This window comes from Chiloscyllium plagiosum, chromosome 28 (assembly GCF_004010195.1).
Source record: "Chiloscyllium plagiosum isolate BGI_BamShark_2017 chromosome 28, ASM401019v2, whole genome shotgun sequence".
NCBI classification, from domain to species: Eukaryota; Metazoa; Chordata; class Chondrichthyes; order Orectolobiformes; family Hemiscylliidae; genus Chiloscyllium; species Chiloscyllium plagiosum.
In genome coordinates, this window is record NC_057737.1 from 3,314,398 (window position 1) to 3,337,823 (window position 23,426).

Genomic DNA, 23,426 nt, shown 5'->3' on the forward strand with positions numbered 1-23,426 from the left:
TGAGAGCATGATACAATGGTACTGATACAATGAGATTGATTTTTCTGAGGTGGAAGCAGTGAATTTGAAACTGTCACAAATGGCCTTATAACAGAAATCAAAATTGGAAATCAGGCTTCTGGGTCTAAAAAGCATATTGGAGTGTAAATCAGACAGAATAGATTGAGTATCACTTTGCACCAGCTATTTAATTTGGAAAATGTTAACCCCATTACAGTGGGGTTAATCCCATTACCCCAATGTAGGAATTGCAAAAGTTAATTGTGCAGCTGAATTGGCTGGGCACCCGATTCCAGTTTTGAAGTCTTAGAGTTGGGTATAACTATGAAAATTCCCAAGTTAGAACATATTATTTTGCAAAAATAAATTGAAAAAATAAAAATGGAGCATTTTCTTTCATTCATTCTTAGGATGTGGCATTGCTAGCTGGTCCAGCATTTTATTTCCAGGCCTTTTTTGTCATTGAGCAGGTGATGATGAGCTGCCTTCTTAAACCAATGTATTTAATTTGATATAGGTAGACCCACAATGGTGTTAGGGAACGAGTTCCAGGATTTTGACCCTTTGAGGTTGAAGGAAAGGTCAAGGCAGGATGGTGAGTGGCTTGGAGGAAAACTTGCAGATGGTAGTCTTCCCATGTATCTGCTATGCTTTGCAATCTAAATGGTAGTGGTCATGACTTTGGAAGGTGCTGCCAAAGGAGCCTTTGTGAATTTTTGTAGCATATCTTGTAAATTGTATACATTGCTTCTACTGAGCATCTGTGGTGGAGAGAGTGAATGTTTGTGGATGTGGTACCAATTAAACAGGCTACTTTGTTCTGGTTGATGATAAGTTTCTTAAATGTTGGAGCTGCAGGTATCCAGACAAGTGGGGACTATTCCATTGCCTTCTGTCATGCCTTGTAAATAGTGGACAGGCTTTGGGAATTCTTAGTTACTACTGCAGGATTCCTAGCCTCTCATCTGCTGCATTTACCTGGCTAGTAGCTAGTATGTTTTGAAATTTCCATCATTAGGGGATGTCAGGATTATAGAACTTATTGTTTTTAGTGATGCTTCCAATGCAGATCTCTGTGATGGATTCTCAAGTGCAGGAGAATTCATAACATTTCTTTAGAGAGAAGGATGTAAATGTTGCTGTTTTTGCTGGGGAAGCTAAAAAAATCAGAACAGTAGTAAAATGAACCTTAGTGGTAGAACTCTTGTTGAGGTGATGGCTGTTCAATTATTTTTAGCAAAATGTTGGAAGAAATTCTCAAAAGGGGTTTGACAACATCAGTAATAATTCATTATAAGATATTGTATATTTGTTAAATGAATGTTGCCAGGAGGATTTGAGTTACCGGGAGAGGCTGAATAGACTGGGGCCGTTTCCCTGGAGCATAAGGGGCTGAGGGGTGACCTAATAAATTATTATAAAATCATGAAGGGCATGGATAAGATAAATAGACCAGGTCTTTTCTCTGGGGTGGTGGAGTCCAGAACTAGAAGGTATAGCTTTAGGGGGAGAGGGGAAAAAAATTAAAAGGGACCTAAGGGGCAATGTTTTCATGCAGAGGGTGGTGTATATGGAATGAGCTGCCAGAGGAAGTGTTGGAGGCTGGTGCAATTACAACATTTAGAACGCATCCGGATGAGTATATAAAAGGAAGGGTTTGGAAGGATATGGGTCAAGTGCTGGCAAATGGGACGAGATTAGGTGAGGATATCTGGTCAGCATGGACAAGTTGGACTGAGGATCTGTTTCTGTGCTGTGCATCTCTTTGACTATGAGAAAATAAGGACTGCAGATGCTGGAGACCAGAGTTGAAAAATGTGGTGCTGGAAAAACACAGCAGGCCAGGCAGCATCCGAGGAGCAGGAGAATAAGCCCTTCTTCATTCCTGAAACGATTGTCCTGCTCCTCGGATGCTACCTGGCCTGCTGTGTTTTTCCAGCACCACATTTTTCATCTCCTTGACTATGACTTTATAAATGAGAAAAGACTGATTGAGAACTAGGGGGAGCAAGAAATTGGTATGATGAGATTCTGCGATGTGTGAGTTGCAATAAAAGCTGCTCTAGAAAAGTATTTGCCTTTCTCACCAATTAACATTTAACAGAGTACCTTTAAATTTGAATACCTTAGTGCCAGCGCAAAATTGAATCTTGGACCTCCAAAATTAATTGGCTCAGTTGCTAGTCCTTGTAAAACTTCACAGGCAGCTTATGAAGTTGAAAGAAATAAAGATTGAGTGTCTACCCCATCAATCATCATTGAAGGTGAACCTCAGAAGGGAGAATGGATGATTTCTTAAAATGGAGGAGTGACATAGAGTGTGACAACATTTGTGCTTCTTCTGGATTCACACCAACAATTTAAAATGATTTTAAAAAACTTACAATAATTTATCTAATAATATTATTCACTAGAAATCACCAGAAATATTCCAAATGGAGAAAACAGCCTTTGCATCACTATTATCCACTTTTGGGATTAGGGCCGAAAGCAGCAATTAAGCCTCTTGCTAGCATATGTGATGCTACCCTAATTCAGGAACCTTTGGATCTTGGCACACAAATTTTATTTGTTTCCTCAGTTAAAGTCAAATGTTCCACCTTTAACTGAGTAAAGCTTTATTAGAAGTGTTTGTATTAACATTTATTATGGAACTATGTAAATATGTCACACTCTAATTGCATTTTCTTGATGCTGAAGCACCTCACCATTTATTGGCTGTTGGGTGGGAGGGCTATGATGCTGGCACTTGTAATGAAACTGTGACAAATTTACATAGAACAGTTCCACTCTGGATGTGGCCATAGACATTTAGAATAAAATAATAGACAGGAATTGTGTGCAGATACAACATCTTGAATAATGTTCTTATAGATTGGTGTTTGAAATGTTTGTCTTGACAAATAATGAGATGCTGTTTCTATCTTTAGTCAATGCTTCAAATTCTCAGAACGTCACAGAAAATTGTCATACCTTTTGGTTTCTACAATTCAACTGGATATGCAGTCACTACTGGAATTCTGCTGCTTTAGGTAATATTATCTGTCTTTTTCCTATTCAGCTCATCCATTGCCATCGGTCCCGTGGTGGAGCCTGTGGGGACAATGTCCAGTCTTACACTGCAACAGTCATCAGTGCTGCCAAAGTGAGTCCAATATTGAAACGAAGGGATAATTAGTCATCTATTTGCTGTCTGAAATGCTGCTTATAGGATCATAAAAGGTCTAAATCAAGGAAGGGACTATAGGCCATTAAACAGCAAAGTGCTGTGAAGTATGACAGATAAAACTAAATTCACATTGAATGGTTTAAATTTAAGAAAAGAGTTAACATTATCTCCTTAATTCTTGCGTTGTAGATTATCATGACACTGTAAAGAAAGTACATAAAATGTTTCGGTTGACTTCTGTGATTTGTTTTCTAGATGCCTGAAAATTGGGCATTGTCAATATACAACCTATGTAAATATGCAACTTTGGGACAAGGAAATGACCGAGGAGTTAAACAGATATTTTGCAACAGTTGTTATGGCAGAAGTTACTTTGAACATTCTATTCATACTAAATAATATGTGGGAAGAATTAAGTACAATCACCATCATAAAGATGTAGTATTAGACAAACTAATGGAGCTGAATTAACTCCACAGATCCCTTGGCCAACTCACCTTTTACCCTTGACACTGATCCAGTTCCACCGGAATCATCTCTAGAGTGAACAGAACTTCTGACACTCCTCTTCTTACCTGTCAGCCGGGGCTCCCTAATTGTACCAGATAAACCCCCCAACCAGGGAGGTCTACCTGGCTGACCTTGTTACAATCATGCATCCCTTCCCCTCTGAGTCTGAGGACATAGGCTGGTTCTTGTTTGTATCATCCTGGGGCATTTTAGCACCGGGTCAGGTTCCTCCAACTCTGCCTCTGATACGGCAGCATGTGATGCACAGTAATTCGCCTCTTGTGCCCAAAACATCTTGGAAGAAATCCATTCTCCTCTTCAGGTGGCAAAGACGCCAAGGTGGCGACATCCACCGTGTCCATCTCAGATTCGAAGGTATATTAAATGCTTGATGGAGGGGGAGAACCCACATGTTCTGGAGCAGTCATAAAGGCTATTGAGGAGCAGGGTACATTTTGTTCCTTCACCATTTGGCTTTCATGTGGTCCATGTGTTTGTCCAGGGCCATCTCTCCTACCTAAATTTTATACTTCACTGGACCTGACCTTACGTTAATCATGACACTTTAACAATGCAGGGCTATGCCCTTGGTTCCTACACCAAGTTTTGTAGCCTGAAGTAAACTGTCTGTATTGTTTAGCAAAGTCTTATGTCCGGCAAAGACTTTCCTGATGTTGTTTCATGTTCTCTCATCCAAGTCTCGGAAGATCAGAATTTACCTAGTGTGGATTCTCCACCCCATTAGCAAATCTGTTGGAGCTATTCCTGTCATTGCATCAAGTTGTGGCCTATAATTAAATAGGAATTGGGACAGTTTGGTATCTAGTGAAGCTGGAGACTGTTTCGTTAAGCCTGTCTTCAAAACTTGGACTGCTCTTTCTGCCAGACCATTGGATGATGCATGGTGTGGAACTGTCCTTATATGTCGAATACCACATGATTTTAGGAAATACTTAAATTCATGCTAAACAATGGCCCATTATCTGTGATCAACACTTCCAGGAGTTGCTGTTTCGCAGTTTTTCTCTTGTAGTTCCTGCGTTTCACAAATAAACTCTGTGCACATCCAGTCACTTTGAATGGGTGTCCACAATGACCAAGAACATTGAGCTCATGAAAGAACCTGCATAGTTGACATATAATCGAGTCCAGGGTTTACCTGGCCATTCCCACGAATGGGGGGAAATCTGCTGGTGGTAATTTTGTCTTTGTTGGCACTCTGGGCACTGCCCCATCAACACAGCTATGTTTGCGTCCAAGCCTGGCCACCAGACAAAACTTGTTGCCAACATCTTCATTTTGGAGACCCCTGGATGATCCTGGTGGAGGTCAGCCAGTATGTGGCAGTAACCTTTTCTCGGACTGTATTTTTTCAACTATTCCAATAAGCCACATCACACTGCAGCACAGACGAACTTCGGAAAACAGAGGAGAACCACCTATACAACGTATTCGAGAAGAACGGATACTCAAAAAATACAGTCCGCAGATTCCTCAAGAACAAACCATGACAAGCAGACCAAACACAGCCAGAAACCCTAACCACCTTACCATACATCAAAGAAGTTTCAGAAATGACAGCCAGACTACTAAGATCCATCAGAATCCTAGTAGCGCACAAACCCACCAACACTCTCAAACAAAAACTAACAAACTTAAAATATCTAGTACATCCCATGGACAAAACCAACGTCATCTACAAATTCCATGCAAGGACTGCCAGAAACACTACGTAGGACAAACAGGAAGAAAGTTAGCCATCAGGATACACGAACACCAGCTAGCCACAAAAAGACACGACCCTCTCTTCCTCGTAGCCCTACACACGGAGGAAAAAAACCTACCATTTCGACTGGGACAACACATCTATCCTGGGACAGGCTAAGCAAAGGCATGCCAGAGAATTCCTAGAGGCCTGGCACTCCAACCACAATGCCATAAACAAACACATAGATCTAGATACCATCTATCAACCCCTCAGAAAAGGAACAGGAAAAGACATCACCACAAACCCCAGGAACCCCATCCAGGACAAACATATAAATTGAAATCAGGAGACAACAGCTTCGCTTCACTTGGAGGTCGTACTGATGATGTTACCTAACCAGGTAATGAAACGTCTGGATATCAAACCTACAGCTCAGGGAGCAAACCTACACCCTAAACCTCAACCTGAGCTACAAACCTTCATAAACCTTGCACTTAGTATTAGAGCTCAATGCTGAATTTAACCTCAAGTTATGGTAGGCACTGTCTTGTCCTCTTTAAGTAGATCCAGCAGGCATTTGTGGTCCGATTTATAGCAAATGTATATCTGTAAAGATATTGATTAAAGTATTGGACTCCAAATATCAATGCCAAACCTTCCTTCTCTATTTGGGCACATTTATGCTGTGCATTAACCAAAGTCCAGACTGCATATGATATTGGGCATTCCTCTCTATTGGGACACATTTGAGCTCAAGCTACCCTGATGCCTTCCAGGGAGCCCTCGCATGTCAATACCAGTTCTAATTTGGGATCATAGAGTGCAACACCTTATATGATGACAGCTGCTTCTTCACTTTCCTGAAAGCTATGTCTTGGCTAAGAGACCATTTCAAAGGCTGGCCCTTTGTTAAGAGTTGATGCAAAGGTGCCAGGATGAATGCCAGGCCAGCCCAAGGAAAGACATGCGAGGCAGGGTACCTTTGTTTACACACTATATCCCAGTTCTCCAAGTGCACCTTATTGGCCTTCCCTGTTATTATCACATTATCTCGATAAACGGTGACCTGGGGTAGATCTTGTAAAATGTTGTCCATTGTTGGCTGAAACATTGCGCAGGCTGATGATGCCCCCAGTGGCAGTCTTGTATATTGGTACAAACTCTTATAGGTATTAATTGTAGCATACGTCTGGTAATCCTCATCTAACTGCAATTGCAAGAATGTATGGCTCATGTCCAGCTTTGAGAAGGACACTGTCCCCCGCCAGCTTTACATATAAATGCTCTATGTGAGGACTCAGGTATTTATCCAGCTGGAAAAGCAGTTTACCATTTGTTTAAAATCCTCACATGGGTGAACCAACCACCAGACTTCATAGTCAATACGACCTGTGCTGCCCATTCCACAATCTGTAGTGGTTTGATGATTCCTTTGCTTTCTTGCTTTCTGATTCCTGCCTCGATTTTTGCTCGTATGGCAAATAGAACTGCGGGCCTTGCTGAATCATGGAGTTGCTTGATAGACCCTAGACCTTCCTGAAAAATGTCCGGGCATTTAATTAGGACTTAATTCAAGCAGCCATTTTCTAATCAAAAAATGTAGAGCCAATCAAGGTAAATCTTTCTTAACAAATTTTGCCCCATCAAGGTTAGGCCTGAGCCTTTTAATACAATCAGTGGTAACTGAACCAGCTGTTTCACATACGAGACTAGAACCGAAGTTTTACTCTTAATCTGTAAAGTTCCCCGCTGTAGGTCTTGTGCAAACTGAAGGATTGGAGTCCAGAGCAAATTTTGTTAAAGACTGGCAATCACTGATATTACCACGCCGGGATGGACCTCCATTAGAACAGTGACCATTAGATTAGATTAGATTAGATTACTTACAGTGTGGAAACAGGCCCTTCGGCCCAACAAGTCCACACCGACCCGCCGAAGCGCAACCCACCCATACCCCTACATTTACCCCTTTAACCTAACACTACGGGCAATTTAGCATAGCCAATTCACCTGACCCGCACATCTTTGGACTGTGGGAGGAAACCGGAGCACCCGGAGGAAACCCACGCAGACACGGGGAGAATGTGCAAACTCCACACAGTCAGTCGCCTGAGTCGGGAATTGAACCCGGGTCTCTGGCGCTGTGAGGCAGCTAACCACTGTGCCACTGTGCCGCCCACCATTTAACCAGACTTGCCGTTTGATCAGTTCTGATTTGGATGTTGCTAAGCAATTTAAGTGTTCCAAACTGGGTATGGATGGATCTAAAGAGATTTTATAAATACATTAAGGATAGAAGGGTAACTAGGGAGTTACCCTCAAAGGACCTCTCAAAGATGAGCAAGGCAGCCTGCATGTGGAACCGCAGGAGATGGAGGAGATACTGAATGAGTATTTTGCAGAGGTAGGCTCTTGGTGCCACTATTTAGAAAGGTGGTAAGGAAAAGCCAAGGAACTGACATCGGTGGTTGGCAAGTTGTTGAAGGGAATCCTAAGAGACAGGATTTACATGTATTTGGATAGCAGGCACTGATTAGAGATAGTGGCATGGCTTTGTGTGTGGGAAATCATGTCTCACTAATTTGATTGAGCTTTTTGAAGAAGTAACGAAGAGGATTGATGAGGGCAGATCAGTGGACATGATCTATGGACTTCAGTTAGGTGTTTGAAAAGGTTCTTCATGGTAGACTGGTTAGCGAGGTCAGATCACATGGAATACAAGGAGAACTAGCCATTTGGATACAGAACTGGCTTGTAGATAGAAGACAGAGGGTGATGGTGGAGGGTTGCTTTTCAGACTGGAGGCCTGTGACCAATGGTGTGCCGCAAGGATAAGTGCTGGATCCACTGCTTTTTGCCACTTATATAAATGATTTGAATGTGAACATAGGAGGTATAGTTAGTAAGTTTGTAGATTACACCAAAATTGGAGGTGTGGTGGACAGTGAAGAATGTTTCCTTAAATTACAACGGGATCTTGATCAGCTGGGCCAATGGCTGAGGAATGGCAGATAGAGTTTAATTTAGATAAATGTGAGCTGATGCATTTTGGAAAGACAAATCAGGGCAGGATGTATAAACTTAATGGTAACGTCCTGGGGCATATGGCTGAACAAAGACACCTTGGAGTGCAGGTTCAAAGTTTCTTGTAAGTGGAATCTCAGATAGATAGGATATTGAAGAAGGCATTTAGTATGCTTTCCTTTATTGGCCAGAGCATTGAATATAGGAGTTGGGAGGTCATGTTGCGACTGTACAAGACATTGGTTAGGCCACTTATGGACCATTGAGTGCAGTTCTCGCCTCTCTGTCATAGGAAGGATGTTGTGAAACTTGAAAGGGTTCAGGAAAGATTTACAAGGATGTTGCCAGAGTTGGAGGGTTTGAACTGTAGGGAGAGGCTGAATAGGCTGGTGCTGTTTTCCTTGGAGCATTGGAGGCTGAGGGGTGATCTTATAGAGGTTTATAGAATCATGAGGGGCATGGATAGGGTAAATAGTCAAGGTCCTTTCCCTATGTTGGGGGAGTCCAGAACTAGAAGGCATAGATTTCGAGTGAGGGGGAATGATTTAGAGGCAACCTTTTTACACAGAGGATGGTGTACTTTGGAATTAACTGCCAGAGGAAGTGGTGGAGGCTTGTAAATTACAACATTTAAAAGACATCTGGGTGGGTATATGAATAGGAAGGCTTTAGAAGGATATGGGCCAAATGCTGGCAAATAGGACTTGGTTAATTTAGGATATCTGTTTGGCATGAATGTATTGAACCGAAGGGTTTGTTTCTGTGCTGTACATCTCTATGACTTTCCAGAGTGTGCATCCTTCTGGATACCAGCCGATGAGTTCTCTTACTCAGTTTAGGTCCATTGGGATTCTTTTATTATCTTGAGTCCGCATACACGCAGCAACTACAATGGCTTGCCGGCCTGTATCCTGAAGAAAATGTTAACCATTTGGCTGAGGTTTAGGGTTTTGCTGTGGTCTGACCTAGAGTCCATCTGTTCCGAATATGTCCAGTGTGAGGTTATGCAATTATCTTCACTCGTGTTCCCCAAGCTCAGTCAGACTGGGAGGGTAGGCAGAAGTGAGGACTGCAGATGCTGGAAACCAGAGTTTAGATCAGTGGTGCTGGAAAAGCACAGCAGGTCAGGCAGCATCCGAGGAGCAGGAAAATCGAAGTTTCGGGCAAAAGCCCTTCATCAGGAATAGAGCAAGGTGATGAAGTCCTTTTGCCCGAAACGTCAATTTTCCTGCGCCTCGGATGCTGCGTGACCTACTTTGCTTTTCCAGCACCACTCTGACCCAGACTGGGAGGGTGTTCACTTCCATCGGAATGTGCTGCTACTCACATGCTTCACTTGCTACATTTTCCAATGATAAAGCCAGTTGTCGCACATGTTTGAAGTCCAGTGGGTTTCGGTTAGTAGTTTGCATGATTAATCCCATATACCAGACGGTCTCTTGGCATTTCATTGAACATTAAGCCAAAGTGACATGCCTCTGCCAGTTGTATTAACCTAGACAAAAATCCCCTGGTTTTTGAACAGCCGAGTAAAACCTATAGTATCAGAATTAAAGAAGGCTTGGGATTGTAATGTTCCTTAAGTAAATCCATCAACTCCTGAAAGGTTTTAGCATCTGGTGCCTCAGGGAAAGTTAAACTCATAACAACCAAAAAAAAGCTGCAGGTCCATAAGTTGTCAGCAGAATTACTTGTTGCTTTTCGTCTACCCCAATATCATTTGTCCCGAAAAAATAATGCTTTCTTTCCAGATACTGCGTCCAGTCTTCGACAGTTGGTCAAGTGTTCCAAATAATGGCATGTAGCCAAAAATGCTGACTCCAACTCAAAGATGAGTGTTACTTTCGAATTTCTTCAGGAGCATGCTTTGTTCTCATTGCCACTGAGATACCTCCACAGCAACCAGTATCCCACCACTAAATCACCCTTTATTTACATGTGGAAAATCCTTGACACTGATCCAGCTCCCTCAGAGTCATCTCTCAGAGTGAACAGGATGTAGGACCATAGAGCATAAGACATAGGAGCAGAAATTAGGCCATTCGGCCCACTGAGTCTTCTCTACCATTCAATCATGGCTGATAAGTTTTGCAATCCCATTTTCCTGCTTTCATCCTTTGGCAATCAAGAACTTATCTTTCTCTGTTTTAAATATACTCAATGACCTGGCCTCCACAACCTTCTGTGGCAATGAGTTCCGTAGATTCACCAGACTCTGACTAAAGATGTTTGTCCTTATCTCTATTCTAAAAGGTCTTCCCCATACTCTAAGACTGTGCCCTTGTGAGATGCCTGCCAATGGAAACATCTTCCCAACATCCAATCCATCTAGGCCGTTCAGTATTCTGAAAGTTTCAATCAGATCCCCCCCTCATAGGGTGTTTAGCTGGACCTCAGTCGTTGGTAAGATTTTAGAGTCCATTGTGAAGGATGAGACTTCTGAATACTTGGAGATGCACTCTAAAATAGGGCAAAATGAGCATGGCTTCATCATGGGAAGGTCATTCCTGACAAATCTGTTCGAATTCTTTGAGGATATAATGAGCAGGTTAGACCAAGGAGAGCCAATGGGTGCTGTCCATCTGAACTTCCAGATGGTCGTTGATAAGGTGTCACACAGGAGGCTGCTGAGTAAGCTAAGGGTCCATGGTGTAAGAGGCAAGTTACTAACATTTAAAGAAGTTTGGCTGTCTGGGTTTCCTGAGGTACGGGGCTCAAAATTGCTCACAGTACCCTAGATGTGGCCTGACCAGAGCCTTATAAACTGTCAGAAGTACATCCCTGCTTTTATATTCTGGAGCTCTCGAAATGAATGACACATTTATTTGTTAACTACTGACTCAACCTGCAAGTTTACCTTAAGAGAAACCTGGGCCAGGATTCCCAAATCCCTTTGCACTTCAGATTTCTGAAATTACTCCTCATTTAGAAAATAGGTTATGCCTCTATTCTTCCTTCCAAATTGCATGACCTTACATTTTCCCATGTTGTATTTCATCTGTTATTTCTTTTCACACTCTCCTAACCTGTCAAAATCTTCCTGTAGCCTCCCAGCCTCCAGAACACCAACTGCCCCTCCACCTAACTTTGTATCATCTGCAAACCTAGCCACAATGCCCTTAGTTCCTTCATCTAGATCATTAAAGTATAAAGTGTAAAATTATGGGCCCAACACTGACCTTTGTGGAACACCACTAGTTACTGGCTTCCATCCTGAGAAGGACCCTTTGATCCCCACTCTCTGTTTTCTGCCAGACAGCCAATCTTCTATCCATGCTAGTAACTTGCCTCGAACACCATGGGCCCTTATCTTACTCAGCAGCCTCCTGTGCGACACCTTATTAAAGACCTCAGGAAGTCCAGATAGATAGCGTCCATTGGCTCTCCTTGGTCTAACCTGCTCATTACATCCTCAAGAATTCGAATAGATTTGTCAGGCATGACCTCCCCTTGATGAAGCCATGCTCATTTTGCCCTATTTTAGCAATCAGTTCCAAGTATTCAGAAACCTCATCCTTTACAATAGACTCCAAAATCTTACCAACAATTGCGATCAGGCTAAACAGCCTATAATTTCCCATCTTTTGCCTTGCTCCCTTCTTGTACGGGGTTATATTAGTAATTTTCCAGTCCTGTAAGACCCTCCAGTGATACCTGAAAGGTTACTACTAAAACCTCTACTTACCTCCATCTCTTCAGCTAAGTCCTTCATAACTCGAAGGGTGTAGCCCATCTGGTCCAGGTGATTTATCCACTTTGAGACCTTCCAGTTTCTTCAGCATCTTCTTCTTGGTGATGGCCATGGTTCATATCTCTGACCCCCGTCTCTCTTGAATTTGTGGTATATTACTCGTGTCTTCCATTGTGAAGACCTGACGCACAGTACTGTTCAGTTCCTCAGCCATTTCTTTGCTCCCCATTGCTACTTTTCCAGTGTCATTTTCCAAAGGCCCAATGTCCACTTTTGCTTCTCTCAGATGTCTGACACCCCTGTTCTTTTCTGTCAGCCATAGCTCTCTAATTGTACCAGATTAACAGTCCCAGTCAGGGAACTCATCTTTTATGAGGTCCACCTGGCTGACCTCATTACAATCACTGCAGGAACTAATGGCAGATAAGTCTCCTGATCCTGATGGCTTGCATCCTAAGATCCTAAAAGAGTTAGTTACAGAGACAGTGGATGCATTTGTTGTAACTTTCCAAAGATTGTTGCGTTCTGGAGATGTAACAGAGGATTGGAAAATTGCTGATGTGACTCCCCTATTCAAAAAGGGCCAGAGGCAAAAAGTAGTGAATTATAGGCTGATTCATTTAATATCTATTGTTGGAGAAGTATTGGAATCAATTATTATGAAAGTAGTAGCATAGCATTTGGAAAATCATAATCTAATCAAGCAGAGTCAGCATGGCTTCGTGAAAGGGAAATCATGTCTCACTAATTCATTAAGAGTAAACTGAGGAAATCTCAACCAGAGTGGAAAGCAGGAAACCAGTAGATGGGTTTGGACTTCTAGAAGGCATTTGTCAAAGTACTTCATAAAAGATTTTATAAGATAAGAGCCAGTGGTATTGGAGGGAGTATAATGACCTGAATTGAAAATTGGCCCATGGACAGGGAAAAGTAAGTGGGGATAACAAGAGAAAGGCTGTATTAGTGAGTACAGTGGGTTCTTTCTTGATGATATGTTTTTGGAGATAAGTCTCTTGATTAAACTTAAAATATAAGCCATAGCTATTAATTTAACCTGGTGCAGTGTTTTGTAGAGGAATAAGATGGAGTTATTTTCTGGGTCTGTAGATTGTGAAGGAGCAAAAATGGCCTTTGCAGTGATATGTACTTCTTGTCAGATGTGGGAGTTTAAAGTGAGTTTAAGGGTTACTGCGGATTACATCTGCCATAAATGCTGTTGGATGCGAATCTTATCAGTTTGAGTGGATCGATTGGAGAGACAGATAGAAGCGATGAGGAATTTACAACAGCAACAGTATGTGATGGATGGCAGTTATAGGAAGGGGGGTAAGTCTCAGATGCAGTCACATTGATGGGTTAACCCCAGGAAGAGTAAGAGAGGTCAGCACCTAGGACAGAAGTCTTTTGTGGATATACCCATTTCAAACAGGTATGCTGTTTTGGAAAATGTAGGGGGTGATGGATTCTCAGGGGAATGTAGCAAAACAGCCAAGTTTCTGGTATTGAGACTGGCTCTAATGCAACGAGAGGTATGTCGGCTTCCAAGAGATCAATTGTGTCAGGGGATTCTGTAGCCAGAAGCACAGACAGACGTTTCTGTGGCCAGCAGAGAAAAAGCAGAATTGTGTGTTGTTTCCCCGGTGCCAGGATCAAGGATGTCTTAAGAGAGGGTGCAGAATGTTCTCATGGGGGAGAGGGGCCAGCAGGAGGTCACCGTCCACAATGGAACCAACGATATAGGAAGGGAAAAGGTTGAGATTCTGAAGGGAGATTACAGAGAGTTATGCAGAAATTTAAAAAGAAGGTCCTCAAGGGTAGTAATATCTGGATAACTCCCAGTGCTACGAGCTAGTGAGGGCAGGAATAGGAGGATAGAGCAGAAGAATGCATGGCTGAGGAGCTGGTGTATGGGAGAAGGATTCATATTTTTGGATCATTGGAATCTCTTTTGGGGTAGAAGTGACCTGTATAAGAAGGACGGATTGCACCTAAATTGGAAGAGGACTAATATACTGGCAGGGAAATTTGCTAGAACTGTATGGGAGGATTTAAACTACTACGGTGGAGGGGGTGGGACCCAAGGAGATAGTGAGGAAAGCGATCAATCTGAGACTGGTACAGTTGAGAACAGAAGTGAATCAAACAGTCGGGGCAGGCAGGGACAAGGTAGGACTAATAAATTAAACTGCATTTATTTCAATGCAAGGGGCTTAACAGGGAAGGCAGATGAACTCAGGACATGGTTAGGAACATGGGACTGGGATATCATAGCAATTACAGAAACATGTCTCAGGGATGGGCAGAACTGGCAGCTTAATGTTCCAGGATACAAATGCTACAGGAAGGATAGAAAGGGAGGCAAGAGAGGAGGGGGAGCGGCATTTTTGATAAGGGATAGCATTACAGCTGTGCTGAGGGAAGATATTCCCGGAAATACATCCAGGGAAGTTATTTGGGTGGAACTGAGAAATAAGAAAGGGATGATCACCTTATTGGGATTATAGACCGCCTAATAGTCAGAGGGAAATTGAGAAACAAACTTGTAAGGAGACCTCAGCTATCTGTAAGAATAATAGGGTGGTTATGGTAGGGGAATTTAACTTTCCAAACATCGACTGGGACTGCCATAGTGTTAAAGATTTAGATGGAGAGGAATTTGTTCAGTGCGTACAAGACAATTTTCTGATTCAGTATGTGGATGTATCTACTAGAGAAGGTGCAAAACTTGACCTACTCTTGGGATATAAGGCAGGGCAGGTGACTGAGGTGTTAGTTGGGGTGCACTTTGGGGCCAGCGACCATAATTCTATTTGTTTTAAAATAGTGATGGAAAAGGATAGACCAGATCTAAAAGTTGAAGTTCTAAATTGGAGAAAGGCCAATTTAGATGGTATTTGGCAAGAACTTTCGAAAGCTGATTGCAGGCAGATGTTCACAGGTAAAGAGACGGCTGGAAAATGGGAAGCCTTCAGAAATGAGATAACAAGAATCCAGAGAAAGTATACTCCTGTCAGGGTGAAAGGGAAGGCTGGTAGGTATAGGGAAGAGTAAAAAGGAAGTAGGAGTATACTTAAGAGGGAAATCAGGAGGGCAAAAAGGGGACATGAGATAGCGTTGGCAAATAGAATTAAGGAAAATCCAAAGGGTTTTAACAAATGTATTAAGGACAAAAGGGTAACTAGGGAGAGAATAGGGCCCCTCAAAGATCAGCAAGGTAGCCTTTGTGTGGAGTCACAGAAAATGGGGGAGATACTAAATGAATATTTTGCATCAATATTTACTGTGGAAAAGGATATGGAAGATATAGACTGTAGGGCAATAGATGGTGACATCTTGCAAAATGTCCCGATTACAGAGGAGGAAGTGCTGGACGTCTTGAAACGGGTAAAGTTGGATAAATCCCCAGGAACTGATCAGTTGTACCCTAGAACTCTGTGGGAAGCTAGAGAAGTGATTGCTGGGCCTCTTGCTGAGATATTTGTATCATCGATAGTCACAGGTGTGGTGCCGGAAGACTGGAGGTTGGCAAACGTGCCACTGTTTAAGAAGGGCAGTAAAGACAAGCCAGGTGAGCCTGACCTCAGTGGTGGTCAAGTTGTTGGAGGGAATCCTGAGGGACAGGATGTACATGTATTTGGAAAGGCAAGGACTGATTAGTGATAGTCAACATGGCTTTGTGCATGGGAAATCATGTCTCACAAACTTGATTGAGTTTTTTGAAGAAGTAACAAAGAAGATTGATGAGGGCAGAGCAGTAGATGTGATCTACATTGACTTCAGTAAGGCGTTCGACAAGGTTCCCCATGGGAGACTAATTAGCAAGGTTAGACCTCATGGAATAAAGGGAGAACTAGTTATTTGGATACAGAACTGGCTCAAAGGTAGAAGACAGAGGGTGGTGGTGGAGGCCTCCACCACCACCCTCTTGTTTTTCAGGCTGGAGGCCTGTGACCAGTGGAGTGCCATAAGGATTGGTGCTGGGTCCTCTACATTTCGTCATTTACATAAATGATTTGGATGCGAGCATAAGAGGTACAGTTAGTAAGTTTGCAGATGACACCAAAATTTGAGGTGTAGTGGACAGCGAAGAGGGTGACCTCAGATTACAACAGGATCTTGACCAGATGGGCCAATGGGCTGAGAAGTGGCAAATGGAGTTTAATTCAGATAAACACGAGGTGCTGCATTTTGGGAAAGCAAATCTTAGCAGGACTTATAGGGAGTGTTGCTGAACAAAGAGACCTTGGAGTGTAGGTTCATAGCTCCTTGAAAGTGGATTCGGTGGTAGATAGGATAGTGAAGAAGGTGTTTGGTATGCTTTCCTTTATTGGTCAGAGTATTGAGTACAGGAGTTGGGAGGTCATGTTGCAGCTGTACAGGACATTGGTCAGGCCATTGGAATATTGCATGCAATTCTGGTCTCCTTCCTATCAGAAAGATGTTGTGAAACTTGAAAGGGTTCAGAAAAGATTTACAAGGATGTTGCTAGGGTTGGAGGATTTGAGCCATAGGGAGAGTCTGAACAGGCTGGGGCTGCTTTCCCTGGAGCGTCGGAGGTTGAGGGGTGACCTTATAGAGGTTTACAAAATTATGAGGGGCATGGATAGGATAAATAGACAAAGTCTTTTCCCTGGGGTCGGGGAGCCCAGAACTAGAGGGCATAGGTTTCGGGTGAGAGGGGAAAGATATAAAAGAGACGCAGAGGGTGGGACGTGTATGGAATGAGCTGCCAGAGGATGTGGTGAAGGCTGGTACAATTGCAACATTTAAGAGGCATTTGGATGGGTATATGAAGGAAGGAAGGATGTGCTGGCATTAGAGGAGGTCCAGAGGAGATTTTACAAAAGTAATCCTGGGAATGGAGGGCTTGTCATATGAGGAGTGGTTGAGGACTGTGGGGTCTGTCCTCATTGGTGTTTAGGAGTATGAGGCAAGGTCGCATTGAAACTTAGAGAATACTGAGGACCTGGATAGGGTGGGTGTGGAGATATGTTTCCACTGGTACAAGAGGCTAAGATCCAAGGGCACAGCCTCAGATTGAAGGAACAAAGCAGCCATGATCACATGGTAGAGCAGACTCAATTGACCAATCCACTAACATCATTTATTGTATCCGTTGTTCCCGATGCGGTCTCCTCTACATCGGGGAGACTGGGCGCCTCCTAGCAGAGCGCTTCAGGGAACATCTCCGAGACACCCGCACCAATCAACCACACCGCCCCGTGGCCCAACATTTCAACTCCCCCTCCCACTCTGCCGAGGATATGGAGGTCCTGGGCCTCCTTCACCACCGCTCCCTCACCACCAGACGCCTGGAGGAAGAACGCCTCATCTTCCGCCTCGGAACACTTCAACCCCAGGGCAACAATCTGAACTTCAACAGCTACCACATTTCCCCTTCCCCCACCTCATCCCAGTTTCTAACCTCCAGCAACTCGATCCCCTGACCTGTCCGGACTTGTCCGACCTGCCCAGCTCCTTATCTCTTCATGCTTCAGGCTCTCTGCCTTTATCCCTGATGAAGGGCTTTTGCCCGAAACGTCGATTTTGCCTGTCCTCGGACTTTGCCTGTCCTCGGATGCTGCCTGAACTGCTGTGCTCTTCTAGCACCACTGATCCAGAATCAATTGACCAAATGACCTACTTCTACTCATGCGTCTTCTGGTTCCAAGGTGGTGGTGGTGGTACGGGGTGGGGATTGGGATGGGGGGGAGCGTGTGGTGTCATTGTGGGCGGCACGGTGGCACAGTGGTTAGCACTGCTGCCTCACAGCGCCTGAGACCCGGGTTCAATTCCCGCCTCAGGCGACTGACTGTGTGGAGTTTGCACGTTCTCCCCGTGTCTGCGTGGGTTTCCTCCGGGTGCTCTGGTTTCCTCCCACAGTCCAAAGATGTGCAGGGTCAGGTGAATTGGCCATGCTAAATTGCCCGTAGTGTTAGGTAAGGGGTAAATGTAGGGGTATGGGTGAGTTTCGCTTCGGCGGGTCGGTGTGGACTTGTTGGGCCGAAGGGCCTGTTTCCACACTGTAATGTAATCTAATCTAATCTAATCTTTACAATATATATTATTGACTTGGAGGAAGGGAGTTAATGTACTATAGCCAGATTTTCAGACGACAATGAATTGGATTTAATTTATTGACAAGTGTACTGAGGCACAGTGAAAAGCTTTGTCTTCCGAGCAATTCAGGCAGATCACACAGTTAAGTAGCATAGATAGTAAATAATAGGTAAACAGCAGCAAAAACAAAAATCACAGGCACAGGCGAATGTTAAGAGTTTGTGAGTCCATTCAGTATTCTAATAACAGTAGGGTAGAAACTGTTGTGAAACCAGCTGGTGTATGTGTTCAGGCTTCTGTACCTTCTCCCCGATGGCAGAGGTTGTGGAAAAGCATTGCCAGGGTGGGATGGATCTTTGAGAATGCTGGCGGCCTTTCCTTGACAGCAGGCCTGGTAGACAGATTCTGTAGATGGGAGGTTGGCCTTTGTGATTGTCCTGGCCGAGTTCACCACTCTCTGTAACCATCTCCGATCTTGAATGGTACAGTTGCCATACCAGGTAGTGATGCATCCAGACAGAATACTCTTGATGGCGCACCTATCAAAAGTTGGCAAGGGTATTTGCCATCATGCCAAATTTCCTCAGCTGCCTGATGAAGAAGAGATATTGTTGGGCCTTTGTAACCAGTGCGTCCACATGAAGAGTCCAAGAAAGATTGTTGTGGATGACCACTCCCAGGATCGTGACACTCTCCACTTTTTCCACCTATGTGCTGTTAATGTGTAGGGGGCATGAGTAATGTCCCGCCGAAAGTCAATAATGAGTTCCTTGGTTTTGCTGGCATTGAGAGCTAGGTTGTTCTTAGTATACCATTTCTCCAGGTCTTCCACCTGCCTTCTGCAGACTGTTTCGTCGCCATCTGAGACTCGGTGGTGTCATCAGCGAACTTGTAAATCAGCGAACTGGTATTTGGCACTGCAGTCATGCGTATTCAGTAAGTACAGTAGGGGGCTGAGGACACATCCCTGGGGGGCTCCGGTATTGAGTGTTAGTGAGGATGAAATAGTGTCCCAATCTTCACTGATTGTGGCCTGTGGGTCAGGAAACTGAGGATCCAGTTGCAGAGAGTGGGACTTGGTCCAAGATCACTAAGTTTAGTAATCAGTCTCAAGGGGATAGTAGTGTTGAAGGCCAAACTGTAGTCAATGAATAGGATTCTTACGTAGCTGTTCTTGGTGTCAAGGTGTTCAAGGGAGGAGTGAAGGGCAAGTGATATGGCATCTGATGTGGATCTGTTGGTGCAATTGGCAAATTGGAGTGGATCAAGAATAGTGGGGAGGCTGGAGTTGATTAATGCCATGACCAGCCTTGCAAAGCACTTCATGACCACCAAAGTTAGGGCCACTGGGCGGTAGTCATTGAGACATGCTGCATGAGCCTTCTTAGGCACAGAGATGATGTTGGCCCTCTTGAAACAGGCAGGGACAGTGGCCTGCTGCAGGGAGAAGTTGAAGATGTCCGAGAAGACCTCTGCCAGTTGATCTGCACATAATCTGACTGCACGGCCTGGTACTCTGTCAGGTTTCATCGCTTTCCTTGGATTCACACAAAGGAAAACTGATCTGAGCCCTGATGCAGTGATAGTTGGGATAGGTTCGTTAGGACGTGTTGGAATAGGTATTTCCTCTCCACCAAAATTCTGCTCAAAGCGAGCATAGAACGCGTTGAGACGATCTGAGAGGGATATGTCATCGTCTGCTGTCTTGCACTGTCTCCTTTTAGAACCTGTGATGTCATTCAGTCCTTGCCATAGTCGTCGGATGTCTGTCTGGGTCTCTAGTTTGGATCGGCATTGGTCCTTGGCTGTCTTAATGGCTTGATGAAGGTCATTCTTGGATTCTTTATATTTGAGTGGGTCTCCTGATCTGAAGGCCTACACCTGGCTTTTAGCAGGTTCTGTGTGTCCTGATTCATCGAAAGTTTCCTGTTGGGGAACACCTAGTAAATAGATTGAAAAGCAAGTTGTGAGAAGGAGTTGAAGAGTGTGGCTCTGGAAAAGCTCAGCAGGTCAGGCAGCATCTGAGGAGCAGGATAATCAACGTTTTGGGCATAAGCCCGATTACATTCCTGATGAAGGGCTTATACCTGAAACATCGATTCTCCTGCTGTTCTGATGCTGCCTGACCTGCTGTGCTTTTCCAGCGCCACACTTTTCGTCTCTGATCTCTAGCATCTGCAGTCCTTACTTTCTCCAAGTTGTGAGAAGGACACAAGCAGTTGACAGAAAGATATTGACAGTGGGCAAAAAGTTGGCAAATGGAGTATAACGTGAGAAAATCTAATGTTCATTTTGGAAGGGAGAATAAAATAAAGCTCAAAGGGACTTAAGGCATTAGTGCATGGAACACAGAAAGCTAGCATACAGGTGTAGTATGTAATCAGGAAGGTGAATAGAATGTTGGCCCTTCTTTTAAAGGGTTGGTGAATAAAAGTAAGGAAGTCTTACTGCGACTGAACAAGGTGCTGGTGAGACCACATCTGGAATATAATGAGCAGTTTTGGTCTCTTTATTTTAGGAAAGGTATTACTTAATTGGAGGCAGTTAGGAGAAGGTTTACTAGGATGATCCCTGACATGCAGGGATTGTCTTGTGAGTGAAAACTAAACAAGTTTGGACTAGACTCACTGGAGTTGTGAAGAATGAGAGATAATCTCTTGAAATATATAGGATTCTTAATGGGCTTGACAGGGCAAATGCAGAGAGAATGCATCCCCACATGGGAAAGTGTACACTAGAGGGCATAGTGTCAGAATAAAGAGGTGCTAATTTAAGTCTGAGATGAGAAGGAATTTCTTCTTTGAGGGTTGTTACTTTTGGAACATCTTTCCACAGAGAGCTGTGGGGTGCAGAGACCTTGTGTATATTTAAGGCTGAGATATATAGATCCTTGATCAGTGAGATTATCAAGGGTTCTGGGGAAAGGGCAAGAAAATGGACGTTGGCCATGATCCAATGAAAGTAGGCTTGAGGGGGCCGAATGACCTACACTTATTCCTATTTCTTACAGTCTCACCAGCATTTTCTATTTGCATTGGAAATTATGAGAAGGTAAAGGTATGGTTGCGAAGTGGGAAGCCTTTAAAAATGAGTTGAGAGTTCAGAGACAGTATGTTCCTGTTAGTGTGTAATGCTGGATGACCAGAGGAATGGAGGCATTGGCCAAGAAAATGAAGGAGGCATATTTCAGATAGAGGTGGCTGGGCTTGAGTGAATCCCAACAGGAGAATAATGGCAGTGGGGGTATATTTAAGATGGAAGTTAGGAGGGCAAAAATGGGACATGAGATAATGTTGGCAAATAGATTTAAGGAGAATCCAAACAGATTCTATAAATACATTTAGGGCAGAAGAGTAACTAAGGAGAAAATAAGGCCCCTTCAAGATCAACAAGGCCATCTATGTGTGGAACCTCAGGAGATGTGTGAGATACTAAACAAATACCTTTCATTAGCATTTACTGTAGAGAAGGATATGAAAGCTAGGGTAGTTGGGGAAAAAAACAGTGGTATCTTGACAATAGTTCATTTTACAGAAGAGGAGGTGTTGGAGTTCTTAAAGTTAGATAAATCCCCAAGTCCTGTTCAGGTGTTTCCCAGAACTTTATGGGAAGCGAGGGAAGAGATTGCTGGATCCCTTGCTGAAATACTTTTATCATCGACAGCCATGGATGAAGTGCTGGAATACTGGAGGTTGGCTAATGTGGCGCCATTATTTAAGCAAATCTGTAAAGAGAAAACTGAGAACTATAGATCAGGTAGCCTTTCATCAGTGCAGGATAAGTTGGTGGAGGGAGAGTGGTGGACGTTGTCTATAGGGACTTCAGCAAAGTGTTCGACAAGATTCCACATGATGGACTAGTTAGTAGGGTTAGGTCACATGGGAACCAGGGAGCTAGCCAATTGGATACAAAATTGGCTTGAAGTTCGGAGACAGCCTGTGGTTATAGAAGGTTGCTTTTCAGACTGGAGACCTATGACCAGCAGTGTGCCCCAAGAATCTATATACTGGTGGTGAGAGTTGATGGAGATGAGGCAATAGCAAGAGGTAGCGCAGCCAGTGGGAAGGAATTTCCTGGGAAAGAACCAAGGAATTGGTTCAAGTGTGTTTGCTTTAATGCAAGGAGTATCAGGAATAAAAGTGATGAGCTTAGAGCATGGATCAGTACCTGGTGCTATGATGTTGTGGCCATAATAGAGATGTGGGTTTCTCAGGGGCAGGAATGGTTGCTGGATGTTCCAGGGTTTAGAACATTTAAAAAGAATAGGGAGGGGGGAAAAAGGGTAGAAATTCAGAACAGTAAGGGAGCAGTCACCTCATTAGGGGTTTACTACAGGCCCCCCAATAGCAGCAGGGAGATTGAAGAAAGCATATGTCAGCAGATTTTGGAAAAGCGTGAATGTAGTAGGGCTGTTGTAATGGGTGACTTTAACTCTCCCTCCCTCCTTCGAGCAGATGGTTTGGAAGGAGCTGTTTTTGTAAGGTGTGTTCAGGAGGGTTTCCTAACTCAGTACGTTGACAGGCCGACAAGGGGAGAGGCCATTTTGAATTTGGTGCTCGGCAATGATCCGGGGCAGGTGTCAGATCTTGCGTTGGGAGAGCATTTTGGTGATAGTGACCACAACTGCCTCACATTCTACATAGCTATGAGAAGGAGAGAAGCAGGCACAATGGGAGGATATCTAATTGGGGAAAAGGAAACTATGATGCTATCAGACCTGAGTTGGGAAGCATGGACTGGGAGCAAATGTTCCATGGAAAGGGCACTATAGACATGTGGAGACTGTTTAAGGAACAGTTGTTGCGAGTGATGCATAAATGTGTTCCTCTGACACAGATAAGAAGGGGTAAGATAAAGGAACCTTGGATGATGAGAGCGGAGGAGCTTCTCGTCAAAAGAAAGAAGGCAGCTTACATAAGGTGGAGGAAGCGAGGGTCTTGCTCAGCTCTAGAGGATTATAGGCAGGCGAGGAAGGAGCTCAAAAATGGTCTGAGGAGAGCCAGGAGGGGGCACGAAAAAGGCTTGGAAGGAAGGATTAGGGAGAATCCAAAGGCATTTTATACGTATGTGAGGAATAAGAGAATGATCAAAGAAAGAGTAGCATAGGGAACTTGTGTATAGAGTCTGAGGAGGTAGGGGAAGCCCTAAGTGAGTTTTTTGCTTCTGTCTTTACTAAAGAAAAGGACCTTGCATTGAACGAAACCACTGAGGAGCAGGTAAGCATGCTGGAACAGATAGAGATTGAGGAAGCTGATGTGTTGAAA

General features: G+C 43.8%; 1 protein-coding gene across 3 annotated transcripts in view; it reads left to right on the top strand.

Moving 5' to 3' along the window:
* bcas3 (BCAS3 microtubule associated cell migration factor) overlaps nt 1-23,426 on the top strand; it is a 1,214,579-nt gene that overhangs the window by 295,497 nt on the left and 895,656 nt on the right. For all 3 annotated transcript variants that reach the window (XM_043718098.1, XM_043718095.1, XM_043718097.1), the window contains exon 11: nt 3,062-3,145. In XM_043718098.1, coding sequence (XP_043574033.1) covers nt 3,062-3,145 — 84 coding nt within the window. The remainder of the gene's footprint in view (nt 1-3,061; nt 3,146-23,426) is intronic.